Source organism: Leptodactylus fuscus, chromosome 1 (assembly GCF_031893055.1).
Source record: "Leptodactylus fuscus isolate aLepFus1 chromosome 1, aLepFus1.hap2, whole genome shotgun sequence".
Classification (NCBI taxonomy): Eukaryota; Metazoa; Chordata; class Amphibia; order Anura; family Leptodactylidae; genus Leptodactylus; species Leptodactylus fuscus.
Window position 1 is genome coordinate 173,432,863 of NC_134265.1, and position 12,353 is coordinate 173,445,215.

The 12,353-nt window shown below is 39.0% G+C and overlaps 1 protein-coding gene across 3 annotated transcripts in view; it reads left to right on the forward strand.

The window, feature by feature from the left end:
* SLC24A2 (solute carrier family 24 member 2) overlaps nucleotides 1-12,353 on the forward strand; it is a 148,665-nt gene that overhangs the window by 110,399 nt on the left and 25,913 nt on the right. For all 3 annotated transcript variants that reach the window (XM_075280017.1, XM_075280037.1, XM_075280026.1), the window contains 2 exons: nucleotides 968-1,066; nucleotides 3,328-3,446. In XM_075280017.1, the coding sequence (XP_075136118.1) occupies nucleotides 968-1,066; nucleotides 3,328-3,446 (218 nt within the window). The remainder of the gene's footprint in view (nucleotides 1-967; nucleotides 1,067-3,327; nucleotides 3,447-12,353) is intronic.

Consider the following 12,353-nt stretch of genomic DNA (forward strand, 5'->3'; position numbering starts at 1 on the left):
AGTATTGCAATTTTTACAGTGGCTACTAGAAGTAAGTGTTTTCTAATATAACAATGTGAATATGACTTTTAATGTTTCATATTGTACTGATATTGGCTGTTTCTACTCTTTTTTTGGTGTATTGAGTGTTGGAACTTACCTTGTGCGATATGCATTACCTACAATATACTGTATGATTAAGGTATCACTCACATTTTACAGTTTTGTTGTTTTTCTTTCTACAGTTTTGCAGCCAAAATCAGAATATGTGGATTAGGCTGGTTGACATATACTGTATAGTTTTTCTATATGATGCACTTAACTATTATTACTTTATTTGTTTAGTTGCGTTTATGTCCCATTATCTACCATGGTCATGTGCCTTGTAATATATTTACAGATAATACATTGATATAGTATGAATCAAACATAAAAACAAAGGCAGCTTAAACCTGACACTATAATGATAGCTCCAGTGGTGTAACTAAAGTCTTGTGGGTCATGATGCAATCTTTTGTCCGGGGCCCCTACCTTATTAGTACAGTGAATTCTTAATAGTGATGGTTACGGGTGCTAAGGAATTTAATCAACCTTAGTGTTGATTAATCTGCGGGTCTCCTTGGTTCATGGGCCAGATGGAAACGGCAATCTCAATACTGATACCAGTGCTTATGGGCCCCCTAAGGCTCAGGGCCCCAATGCAACTGCATCCCCCTCAAGTTACGCCCCTGAATAGCTCTCTTATTATCCAAGGATTTTTATTGCATATGGTTTAACTTTTGTCGCAAGTCTATTCCAAAAGTCAGTAAATGAGAAGACTAGTTGTTTTGCTGCCCTTAAAACCCACCTTATGGCTAGTGATTAGCATGTAATTAAAATGAACAATTATCAAAAAAATTAAACACATTAACATATTGGTATTATTCAAAGAATGCTTTTATTTAATGTATACTGCTGTATTAATAATTATTTTGCAAAATATTTTAAGGAAAATTTAAAGAAAAGGCTTCAATTCTCCACAAAATGGCCAAAAAGAAATGTCAGGTGGAAGACAGTGAGAGGTTAAATGGAGCAGCCAACTGTGTAGGTAAGTATTGCTCACAGGAATAACTAATGCCAGTATGTGTGTTTACTTGTGTATCCAGATGTTGAAATGGAAAATGAAACAATATATAAATCTATAAAAAATATATAAGCAGTATTCAAATCTACCATTTCAGTTTTGGAAAAGGCAAAAATAAATTGAAATAAGTATAATATTTTAGGTGAGTGTCATTAGCCTTTGTACTCCATAGCATTGTAGATATACATATGAAGTAGAATTAGGGCCCGTGCACATGGAGTTAACGCGAGCGCATTTTAGAATAATACACGTGTATAGAATACACGTGTAAAAATAACACTAACATTGACTTCATTGAAATTTTTTACACGGGAAAAAACACGTCAAAATAAGCGTTGCGGTTTTATGCCCGTATTTTGACACCTTTTTTTCCACGTGTAAAAAATTTCATTGAAGTCAATGAGGGTGTTATTTTTATACGTGTATTGTATACACGTGTGTTATGCTAAAATGCGCTCGCGTTAACTCCGTGTACATGGGCCCTTACTCTTAATTGTTGGTTAAACTGCTGAGTGTAGTGTCTTGTCAAATAAGACAACAAAAACCAATGAAGGCCGGGGTCTCACTCGACGTAAATGCCGCGATTTGCCCGCAGTGGAGACACTGCGGGAAAAATCGTGGCGTTGTACAGTGCAGGCTTTGCAAATCACAGCATGTCAATTATATCTATGGAAACTCAGTGAACTTTCTCTTAAAAGCGCTGTGGAAAGAACCGCAATGTGTGAACACAGTGGTTCTTCCCGCAGCGCTTTAGTGCTGCGGATATTGCCGTGGGGCCTTAACCGAAAAGTCATTGAAAAAATGTTTTTACAATGACTTTTCATGGGTGTTTATTGCCCTCCGTGATATCTTGCTGTAGCAGTATAACCAACTACAGAAGTTCAGGTTAACTCTGCTACATCTGTATATGTATAGTTTTATAGCAATAAGCCTTTACATAGGAATTATTCAGAAAGCTTAATGCAGCTTAAATAGAAGAGCAATTGACTTTGACATGACATGGCACAGCTGGAGGTCATGTAGAGAGTGTTTATCCCAAAACAGTAACTATATCAAATGAATAGTTCTTATAAAATGCATGTTGAAGAAGAATTTCCAAATCATATACTGTTGGTAACATCACTAGTCTGTAATGCTAACGCTACGCAACAGTTTTAACTTTCTATTTTTTATTAGTTTTTTTTTCAATAAGTCCTGCACTTTCATAAACCAAATGTACATGTAACTCACATCCAGAAGTCCATATGCATTTGTAGAGGGGAGTGACAGATGCAGACTGAAAGAGTTGGAGTTGTGTGTGAATCAGTTTACTGTAGCTGACCATACATATTCGATATTTGTCATTGTATCCTGTATATTTCAAGGAATATATCAAGAATGTAAGCCCAAACTGCATCAGGAGAAAAAAGGATTCAACGGGTTGGAGTTTCACCTACCAAATGTGTTGTTTCCTGGAGTTCATTCTTATTTGGAAGTTCGGGCAAACAGTTTACAGCTGTTGACCCAGTGAACATTCAGATGACAGGCAATATATGTTTCCATGTAGCCCTAGCAAGTAAAAGTGTCAAGAATGGATCTAACTTAATCACTACTGATAACTAACCTATATATATGATCATCTGCTTTCATTACGTGTACTACCATTATTTGTGATATACCATGTTTCCCCAAAAATAAGTCACCCCCCGAAAGTAAGACATCCCCCAATAATAATAATCTTTCTGCACAAAGATTGTACCAGTATAAAAAAAACAATGTAGCCAACTGAACACTGTATGCGATGTTCCGTATGCACAGGTATCTCGGCTGCTGATGTTGCTGCGATACGTTGAATCCACTATTCCTGCTACTGTAGGATGAGCTGGGAGATGCCCGCTGTGCATACACTAAGCATCGTATGCGGCGGGGGGTTCACTCTCCCAGCTCATCCCACAGCAGCAGGAACAGTGGATGCAACGTACAGTATCATAGCAGCAGCCGACTTTCCTGTGAACACAGAGCACCGCACACAGTGTTCAGCCGGCTGCAATGTTTTTCTTCATACAGTCTTTGCACAGCAAGCACATCTCAGTGTAGTGCAGTGGTAGCAGCAGCACACAAAAATAAAATAAGACATCCCCTGAAAATAAGACATAGCATATCTTTAGGACCAACATTTAATGTAAGACACTGTTTTATTTTTGGGGAAACACAGTAATATTGATTTTCAACTATATTCATTTCAGAAAAAGTTGATCTTCCAAACAGTGCAAATGTTGAGGTTGAAGTGACACCACCCAAAGAATCTGCTGATCCAGTGCAAAATGGAAATGTTGCTCATAATATTGAGGCTGCCGAAACACAGGTGACAATCTTTTTGTCCTATTTTGCAATGCTTATTAAATGGTTGTTTCTTCTGTACATCACGGAAATTTTCATTGGCAATTGAGTTGTAGTCGGATTACCACCTACATGTGAAGCCTGATTCTCAAATCATAATCCTAGTCTTCTGTCCCTTGCTCCCCCTGTAGTATGTCACCATGGAAACACATAGGCAGGCAAAAAAGACCTTGTTCAAGACGATCTGTATTCTTAGGATAAAAATAATAAGATGAACATAGTTTTCAAAGGGCATCTGTAAGGTTCAAACCAAAACCAACCAATAGTAGTTTTTATAGATATGCAAATCAGCCCTTAGGGGCAGAGCATGATTTTCTAGATTTGCCTATAGACAGCTGCAAAGGCTCTGGTTCTTCTATAGAATTAGTCCCTAATGCTACCCATTTAGCTATGGCTGATACTTTCAGTTTCTGCTTGTGTATAAACTATCTGTAAGCAAGTCTGGCAAGTAGGGTTTGCCTATGGTGCACTTGCAGTATGATTTGCTTATCTGTAAAAAAAAAAAAAAAAAAAAAAAAAAAGATCTCTACAACATTTCATCAATTCATGACCAAAAAATATTTTGCTTCTCCTATTAACCCCTTCCCGACATCCGCCGTAATAATACGGTGCTGCCAGGAAGGACTTCCTGCAAACCGAAACTGAACAGAAACTGTGTGCGCACCATGCCCTACGGGTGTCAGCCGTAACATACGGCTGACAGTGCCCTGTAACACCCGCGGTCGGAACCGGGTTCGATCGCAGGTGTTAGTCCCTGAGATGCCAGCGGTCAAACATGACCGCCAGCATCTCAGGGGTTTCAGTACATAATTGTGCCGATTGGCACCCCCCGAGCCGGTTTCGGGGGGTGCCGGTGTTGGTAGTGGGCAGCCCAGGGTCTGATCAGTGACCCCGGGTCTGCCTCATGCCGTCCCCTCCATGTATCTGGTTGATCCTGCTAAAATGGAAGCTGTCAGCCCCGTGCGTGTGCACGGGGATGAGAGCTTCCTGTACTCTGCAATACACGTGTAACACGTGTATTGCAGCGTACCTCTAGTGAAGCAGAGATCAGCAGATCACTGCTTCAATCCAACATGGGGATAGAAAAAAAAAGTTATAAAAAAGAAAAAAGTTTAAATAAGTTTAACATAAATTAGAAATAAATAAAGCCCCAAAAATCCCATTTTCCCGTGTAAAATGTTTTATTATGTAAAATAAAGTAAAATAGAAAAAAACATTACATATTTGGTATCACCGTGTCCGTAATAACCTGAACAATAAATTAAAACATTATTTAACCCAAATGGCGAACATCGTAAAAAAAAACGTAGAAAACCGCACAAAATAATGATTATTCACCCCCTTTGCCTTACAAAATGTTCAATAAAAAGTAATCAAATGGTCAGATGAAAACCAAAATGGTACCAATAAAAATCAGAGGTCATCCCGCAAAAAGTAAGCCCTCAACCAGCTCTGTCTACCAAAAAATAAAAATGTTATGCCATTCAGAAGATGGAGATGCAAATTGAATTTTATTCTGCACAAATAGCAACGCATTAAAAAATAATATAAATGAGGTATCGCCGTAACTGTACCGACCCGCAGAATAAAGGTAACATGTTACTTATGCTGTACGCTGCACGGGAAAAAAAAAATGCTAAAAAGCAATTCCAGAATTGATGTTTCCTTTTACATCCCACCTTGAAAGAGTTAATACAATGTAGTCAATAAGTTACAGGCACCCCAATATGGTGGCATTGAAAAGTACATCTAATACTGCAAACACCAAGCCCTCATATGACCACATTGCCAGAAAATAAAAATAAAAATCTAGCTTGTACAATGTAAAGACAAAAACTCCAAAAGTCGCCAAATCATTAGGACATAAGTGGCTGTGACTAGAAGGAAATGTATAAGCTGTGCGAGCTTTTTCAGGAGACACCCCATATTTAGAGCTTATGAGAGAGAATACACCAGCGCTGATCCCCCAGAATGCCCCTCTTCCCCATCCGTGTCATTGAGCTAGTGGGAAAATAGAATGGGATTTGGCGCACCCAATTTACTCCGCACAGCTTACATATTCACTTCGGGGTTACTAATGCTCACTACATCACTTGATAAATTCTTTGAGGGGTGCGGTTTTCAAAATGGGGTCACTTTCTAGAGGTTTCCACTGTTTTGACACCTCTAGGGCTTTGTAAATGCGACATGGTTCCTGAAACTGATCCCAGCCAGATCTGCCCTCTAAAAGCTCCTTGGCGCGCCTTCCCTTCTGCGTCTCGCTGTGCGTCCATATATTAGTTTACACCCACAAGTGGGGTACTATCGTAATCCGGAGAAATTGCATAACAAATTGTGGGATGCGTTTTCTCCTTTAACCCCTTGTGAATGTGCAAATTCTAGGGCTAAACAAAAATATTAGTAAAATAAAATCAAATGTGTAAATTTCACCTCCATTTTGTGTTCATTCCTGCTAAGCACTTATAAGGTTGAAATACTTGATATATGTTGTTTTGGCTTATTTAAGGGGTGCAGCTTTGAAAATGGGGTGATTTATGGGGGGTTTTAATACAAGGGTCTTTCAAAACCCCTTCATAACTGGATTAGTCCCTTAAAAAATGGGTTTTAGAAATTTCTTGAAAATTTTGAATATTGTTGTTTCACTTGTAAACCTTCTAATGTCCGTAAAAAATAAAAGGGTGACTAAAGTTTGTTTCCGACATAAAGCAGAGACCTGGGACATGAGATTTATGATATAATTTTGGCGGCCTGACTATCTGTATGCAATGCACATCATTTCAAACTTTATAAAATGCATATTTTTCAAAATTTACACCAAATTTCCTATTTTTTCATAATTAAACACAAAACATATCAACAAAAATGTACTACTAACATGAAGTGCAATGTGTTACGAAAAAACTATTTCAAAATCACTTTGGTAAGTTAAAGTGTTCCAAAGTTATTGCCACTTAAAGTGACACGTCAGTTTTGAAAAATTGAGCTTGGTCAGGAAGTCAAAAAGTGCCATTGGCAGGGGTTAAACAACCATGTATGGCAATATTATTAGCATGAAAAGCATTTTGGACCTGACCTCCGCATGTTGCGGAAAAAACTGTTTTTTTTTTCCTGCAGATTTTGTATTGTTTTTTGAGACAAAGCCAAGAATGGCTACAAAAGGAATGGAAAAAAATTGTAAAGTAATTATAATTCTACCTTCTGCTTAATACACTCCTGGCTTTGTCTCAAAGAACTTCAGTAAAACCTGTAACAAAAAAGATGTTTTCGCAACACACATCTTCTTCTCATGTTCAACCATATCCTTCAGTGAGGGAAATTCTGCCAGGATATGCATAGTGCATCCATTACTGTTATCCCTAAGCCTGAGAGACACTACTACCACCGCTAATTAAAGAGCAATGTCGCTTCTGAATCTAGATATCAAATTCATTTTTCTCCATCCTCACTAGTCTGAATAGCTTTCACTTGTCACTTACCCATTTCAACCAGACTGGGTTTATTCCTGGCAGACAGGACTCTGATAATATCAGAAAACTATGTAACATTATTCACTGGACCAACTGTCATCGTAAGTCCATTTCCCTATTGGTCCTGGACATAGAAAAGGCTTCTGATAGTCTTCCTGGACGTACCTTGCCCATTTTATGAAATTTATGGACATCACTGGCCACTTTCAGAAAGTCCTTTGTGCTCTCTATTGTGACTCTATTGCATACCTGAAACTTCCCATGGATTCTCTAACACCTATTTGTATACAGTGTAGTAATAGGCAAGGTTACTCCTTATCCCCCGCCCTCTTTGCCCTAGTGATAGAGCCACTGGTGATGGCCATTTGCTCCCACCCTGATATTAAGGGGGTGTGAATTTGTGATCACAAATATAAAACTAATCTTTTTGCAGATGATATGCTGTTGACTATCACTAACCCTTTAATTTCTCTCCCGAGTTTGATTAATACCTTCTCCCACAACTTTCAAGGCTTCAGCTCAACTCATCTGAATTGGAAATTCGTCACTGTAATGTGCTAAATTGATTGCCCTAAACTTTGGATTCTAGACTGAAGATAAATTCCTGCCAATTCTAGGGGTTAATCTTTGCCTTGATCCCAAAGCTTATAAGATAACTTAGTTCACGGCATTGCCCCACTCTCTCTTGGATTGGACGTATCCACTCAGTAAAAATGGTTAGTTTGCCTGGTATCATCTACTTTTTTCACACCCTTCCAACCCCAGTGACTTCTGCCTCCCTGACCTCCCGCCAGAAAGGATTTTTTTTCTTTTATTTGGGCTTATAAACGGACATGAATTTGCAAGCGAGTTATGCATTTTCATAAGAGATTATAAATATTACATGGCTCCCATCTTAGTTCCATTCATAGAGAGACTGACTGTCTTCAATGGGTAGCACTGGAATTGGTACTGGTAGCCCCGACCTCTTTACAAGCCCTAGTTTGGGCCTGATGTCAGCAGCCTCTATTGTTCCAGCTGAGTCCAAGGTGAATGACTACATGTTTCAATTGTGGTGGAGGTTTCACCACCTACATGATTTCCTCGCTAACCAGCGGCTCTACACCAAAGAATTTTTTTTAACAACTACCGTGTTTTCCCAAAAATAAGTCATCCCCCAAAAGTAAGATATGCCTAAAGTTTTGTTGAATTGCCTAATATAAGGCACACACTCGAAAGTAAGACATCCCCAAAACACATTGTAGCCGGCTGTACACTGTGTACAATGTTCCGTGTGTGCAGGAAAGCCTGCTGCTGCCTCTGCTGTGATACGTTGTATCCACTGTTCCTGCTGCTGTAAGATCTTATCTTATTTTCGGGGGAAACACGGTACATTTTCACTGTCCCCATCAGAGAACTTTTGGACTGCCCAGGTTTTCCATTTCCTGCGTTCCCTCTCCTCACTTAATCCCTAGATCACTTTTGTTAGTTTGAAAGACTCTGTTTATTTTGTACAACAGAAAGGGGATTCTTCTCTTTTATATATGTTTTGTTTAATACCCCATCCCCTGACACTGAGTTCAATTTTATGGCGGCCAGGAGCGGGACCTTGAGGCTGTATTCACATGGAGTAACCGCTGATTCTGCCACGATAACTCACAGCAGAATCAGTGCTGATAAAAAGACTCCCATTGACTTCAATGGGTTCCGTTTAAAGCGCAGAACTCATTGAAATCAAAGGGAAGCTTTTTAACCCATTGATTTCAATGTTTTCCGCCCCTGCCCAATAGACCGATTGTTATACTATCATTAGCAAAGGCAGTTGGCAGGTCACCCTTATGGAACTGAAAAGGACTGAAAGTCCTTCATAGGACCTATTTGATTTGTCAGAGAATACATAGCTTTTTTCTTCTTTTTTTTTGCTTCAGAGGTTGGAATGCCATTAGCTCCACTTTCCAAATTTAGTGATCCTGTCCTCGTGACCACCGTTTTGGAGAGCTACACATAGAATGTCCCAATGTCTTTTTCAACAGTCATTCCTGATGTCATCTCTTATTTTTCTTCTTATCATTAAACTTGTGAGACTCAAATATGCCCAATTTAACTATTTCAGTACATCTTGATGTTCAATTGGAGGAAATCGCTCTAAATTGGAGGAAACCTTTTCTCTCACTAACTGACATTATGCGAAGAGTTGATACTGTTTTGCTCCATGAAATAATCAGCACCTCTATCTCTGATTCTCACCCACTCTTCGATAAGATCTGGACACCCTGGGTCAACAGGCCTCACATCCAGGGTCTGCCCTATTGTCTACAGTTTTAACTGCAGTATAGAATTCCCAGTATTCTTTAACTCGCTTCCTATTTATTTCAGATAGGGTCCTCTCCACACCAACTCGCTAAATGTTTACATTCTGGCAATCCATCACCCTCCGCCCACATCTCTCTGTAATTAGATTTTAGTGCTAATTACTTTTGCCCGTTTTTCCTGTTTTTATGCAGTCTACTGACTTCCACTACTTGTCAGTTCACTTGTTTTGCATTTCTGTTATTTTGCACTTTTGAAATGATAAATTGTTTTATTATGAAAAAAAAGTATAAAAACAGGACATATATTTGGTATCACCACATCTGTAAATACCCAACAATAAAACTGAAGCATTATTTAACCCGCACAGTGAAGAATATAAAAAAATGCATAAAAAACGTGGGGTGTTTTTTTGCTATCTTACCTCGCAAAATGATCAATAAAAAGTGATCAGTAAAGTCAGTTGAACCCAATCCCAATAAAAATGACAGCTTGTTGCTAAAAAAAAAAAGCCCTCAACCAACTCTGCCAGCAGAAAAATAAATGTTATACCTTTCAGAAAATGGCAAGGCAAAAATAACTAATTATTTGTGGAAACGCAGCTTTTTTTGTTGCAAAATTTGCTGCAGTTTTTTGAGCCAAAGCCAAGAGTGGCTACAAAAGGAATGGGAAATATATAGGAAGCCCTTACACTTCTCCATTCTGCTCAATCCACTCCTGGCTATGGCTCAAAAAACCGCAACAAAATCTGCAACAAAAAAAGCTGCATTTCCGCAACGTGGGGCTTCAGCCGAAATGGCATTTTATTCTACAAAATTAGTAATGCATAAAAAAATCATAAATTAGGTATCTACATAATCATACCGACCCATAGAATAAAGGTAACATATTTCTTGTATTGTAAGCTGCATGGCAAAAAAAATAAAAAATGATTATTTTTTTTACATCCCACCCAGAAAGTTAACAAAAATTAGTCAATAAGATTTAGGCATCCCAAAATGGTGTCATTATAAACTACATCTCATTCCACAAAAATCAAGCCCTCATATGGCCACATTGGCAGAAAATCTTTAAAAAAAATATAGCTTGTACAATGTGAAGATAAAAAAAAAAATTTAAAAAAAAATCACCAAATCTTTAGAACAAAACTGGTTGCAGAAAGAAGAAAATGTATAAGCTGTGCAAGCATATATCAGGGTACACCCCAGACTTGGAGTTTACAGGGAAAAAGACACCATCACTGACCACCCCAAAATCCTCCCCCTCCTTCCGCACACACCACAATTTACAAAACCGTCACAGTTTTAGAAGTTAAAGCATGTCAATTATAACTATGGAAACGCCTGCGGTTTCCCCATAGTTATAATTGAAACAGAATGGCTCATTTGGGAAGGTGTAAAAGGATCTGTTTTATAATTTCATTTATTTTGCTTTTATTTTTGCATTATTTTGCATGTCATTACAATAAAAATGTAAGTACTAAGGGGAACAGTTATTCTTTGGACAGCAGAACAGATAAGTGCACTGCGACAAACATAGCACTAACAATGAAAAAATGAAATAGCAAATTTACTGAAAAGTCACTGACATGTAGGGGACATAAGAGAGCTCAACAAGTAGTATCAGCTCATGAGTTGGCTATCCAAAGAACCAAAATTACATGCATACCTATTCCCCATATGCCACAGGTTTTTCAGTTTGAGAGTCATTCTGCTATGTATTCCGCAAGCTAAAGTTTATGAATATAATACATCTATTATTAGAAGACCTTTTTGAATGATAACAGGTAGAAATGCTCAATAAAAAAAAATTACTTACCACAGAAGAGGGTCAATAATGTTCTAGGTAAATATATATATATATATATATATATATATATATATATATATATATACACTCACCGGCCACTTTATTAGGTACACCTGTCCAACTGCTCGTTAACACTTAATTTCTAATCAGCCAATCACATGGCGGCAACTCAGTGCATTTAGGCATGTAGACATGGTCAAGACAATCTCCTGCAGTTCAAACCGAGCATCAGTATGGGGAAGAAAGGTGATTTGAGTGCCTTTGAACGTGGCATGGTTGTTGGTGCCAGAAGGGCTGGTCTGAGTATTTCAGAAACTGCTGATCTACTGGGATTTTCACGCACAACCATCTCTAGGGTTTACAGAGAATGGTCCGAAAAAGAAAAAACATCCAGTGAGCGGCAGTTCTGTGGGCGGAAATGCGTTGTTGATGCCAGAGGTCAGAGGAGAATGGCCAGACTGGTTCGAGCTGATAGAAAGGCAACAGTGACTCAAATAGCCACCCGTTACAACTAAGGTAGCCAGAAGAGCATCTCTGAACGCACAGTACGTCGAACTTTGAGGCAGATGGGCTACAGCAGCAGAAGACCACACCGGGTGCCACTCCTTTCAGCTAAGAACAGGAAACTGAGGCTACAATTTGCACAAGCTCATCCAAATTGGACAATTGAAGATTGGAAAAACGTTGCCTGGTCTGATGAGTCTCGATTTCTGCTGCGACATTCGGATGGTAGGGTCAGAATTTGGCGTCAACAACATGAAAGCATGGATCCATCCTGCCTTGTATCAACGGTTCAGGCTGGTGGTGGTGGTGTCATGGTGTGGGGAATATTTTCTTGGCACTCTTTGGGCCCCTTGGTACCAATTGAGCATCGTTGCAATGCCAAAGCCTACCTGAGTATTGTTGCTGACCATGTCCACCCCTTTATGACCACAATGTACCCAACATCTGATGGCTACTTTCAGCAGGATAATGCGCCATGTCATAAAGCTGGAATCATCTCAGACTGGTTTCTTGAACATGACAATGAGTTCACTGTACTCCAATGGCCTCCACAGTCACCAGATCTCAATCCAATAGAGCATCTTTGGGATGTGGTGGAACGGGAGATTCGCATCATGGATGTGCAGCCGACAAATCTGCGGCAACTGTGTGATGCCATCATGTCAATATGAACTAAAATCTCTGAGGAATGCTTCCAGCACCTTGTTGTATCTATGCCACGAAGAATTGAGGCAGTTCTGAAGGCAAAAGGGGGTCCAACCCGTTACTAGCATGGTGTACCTAATAAAGTGGCCAGTGAGTGT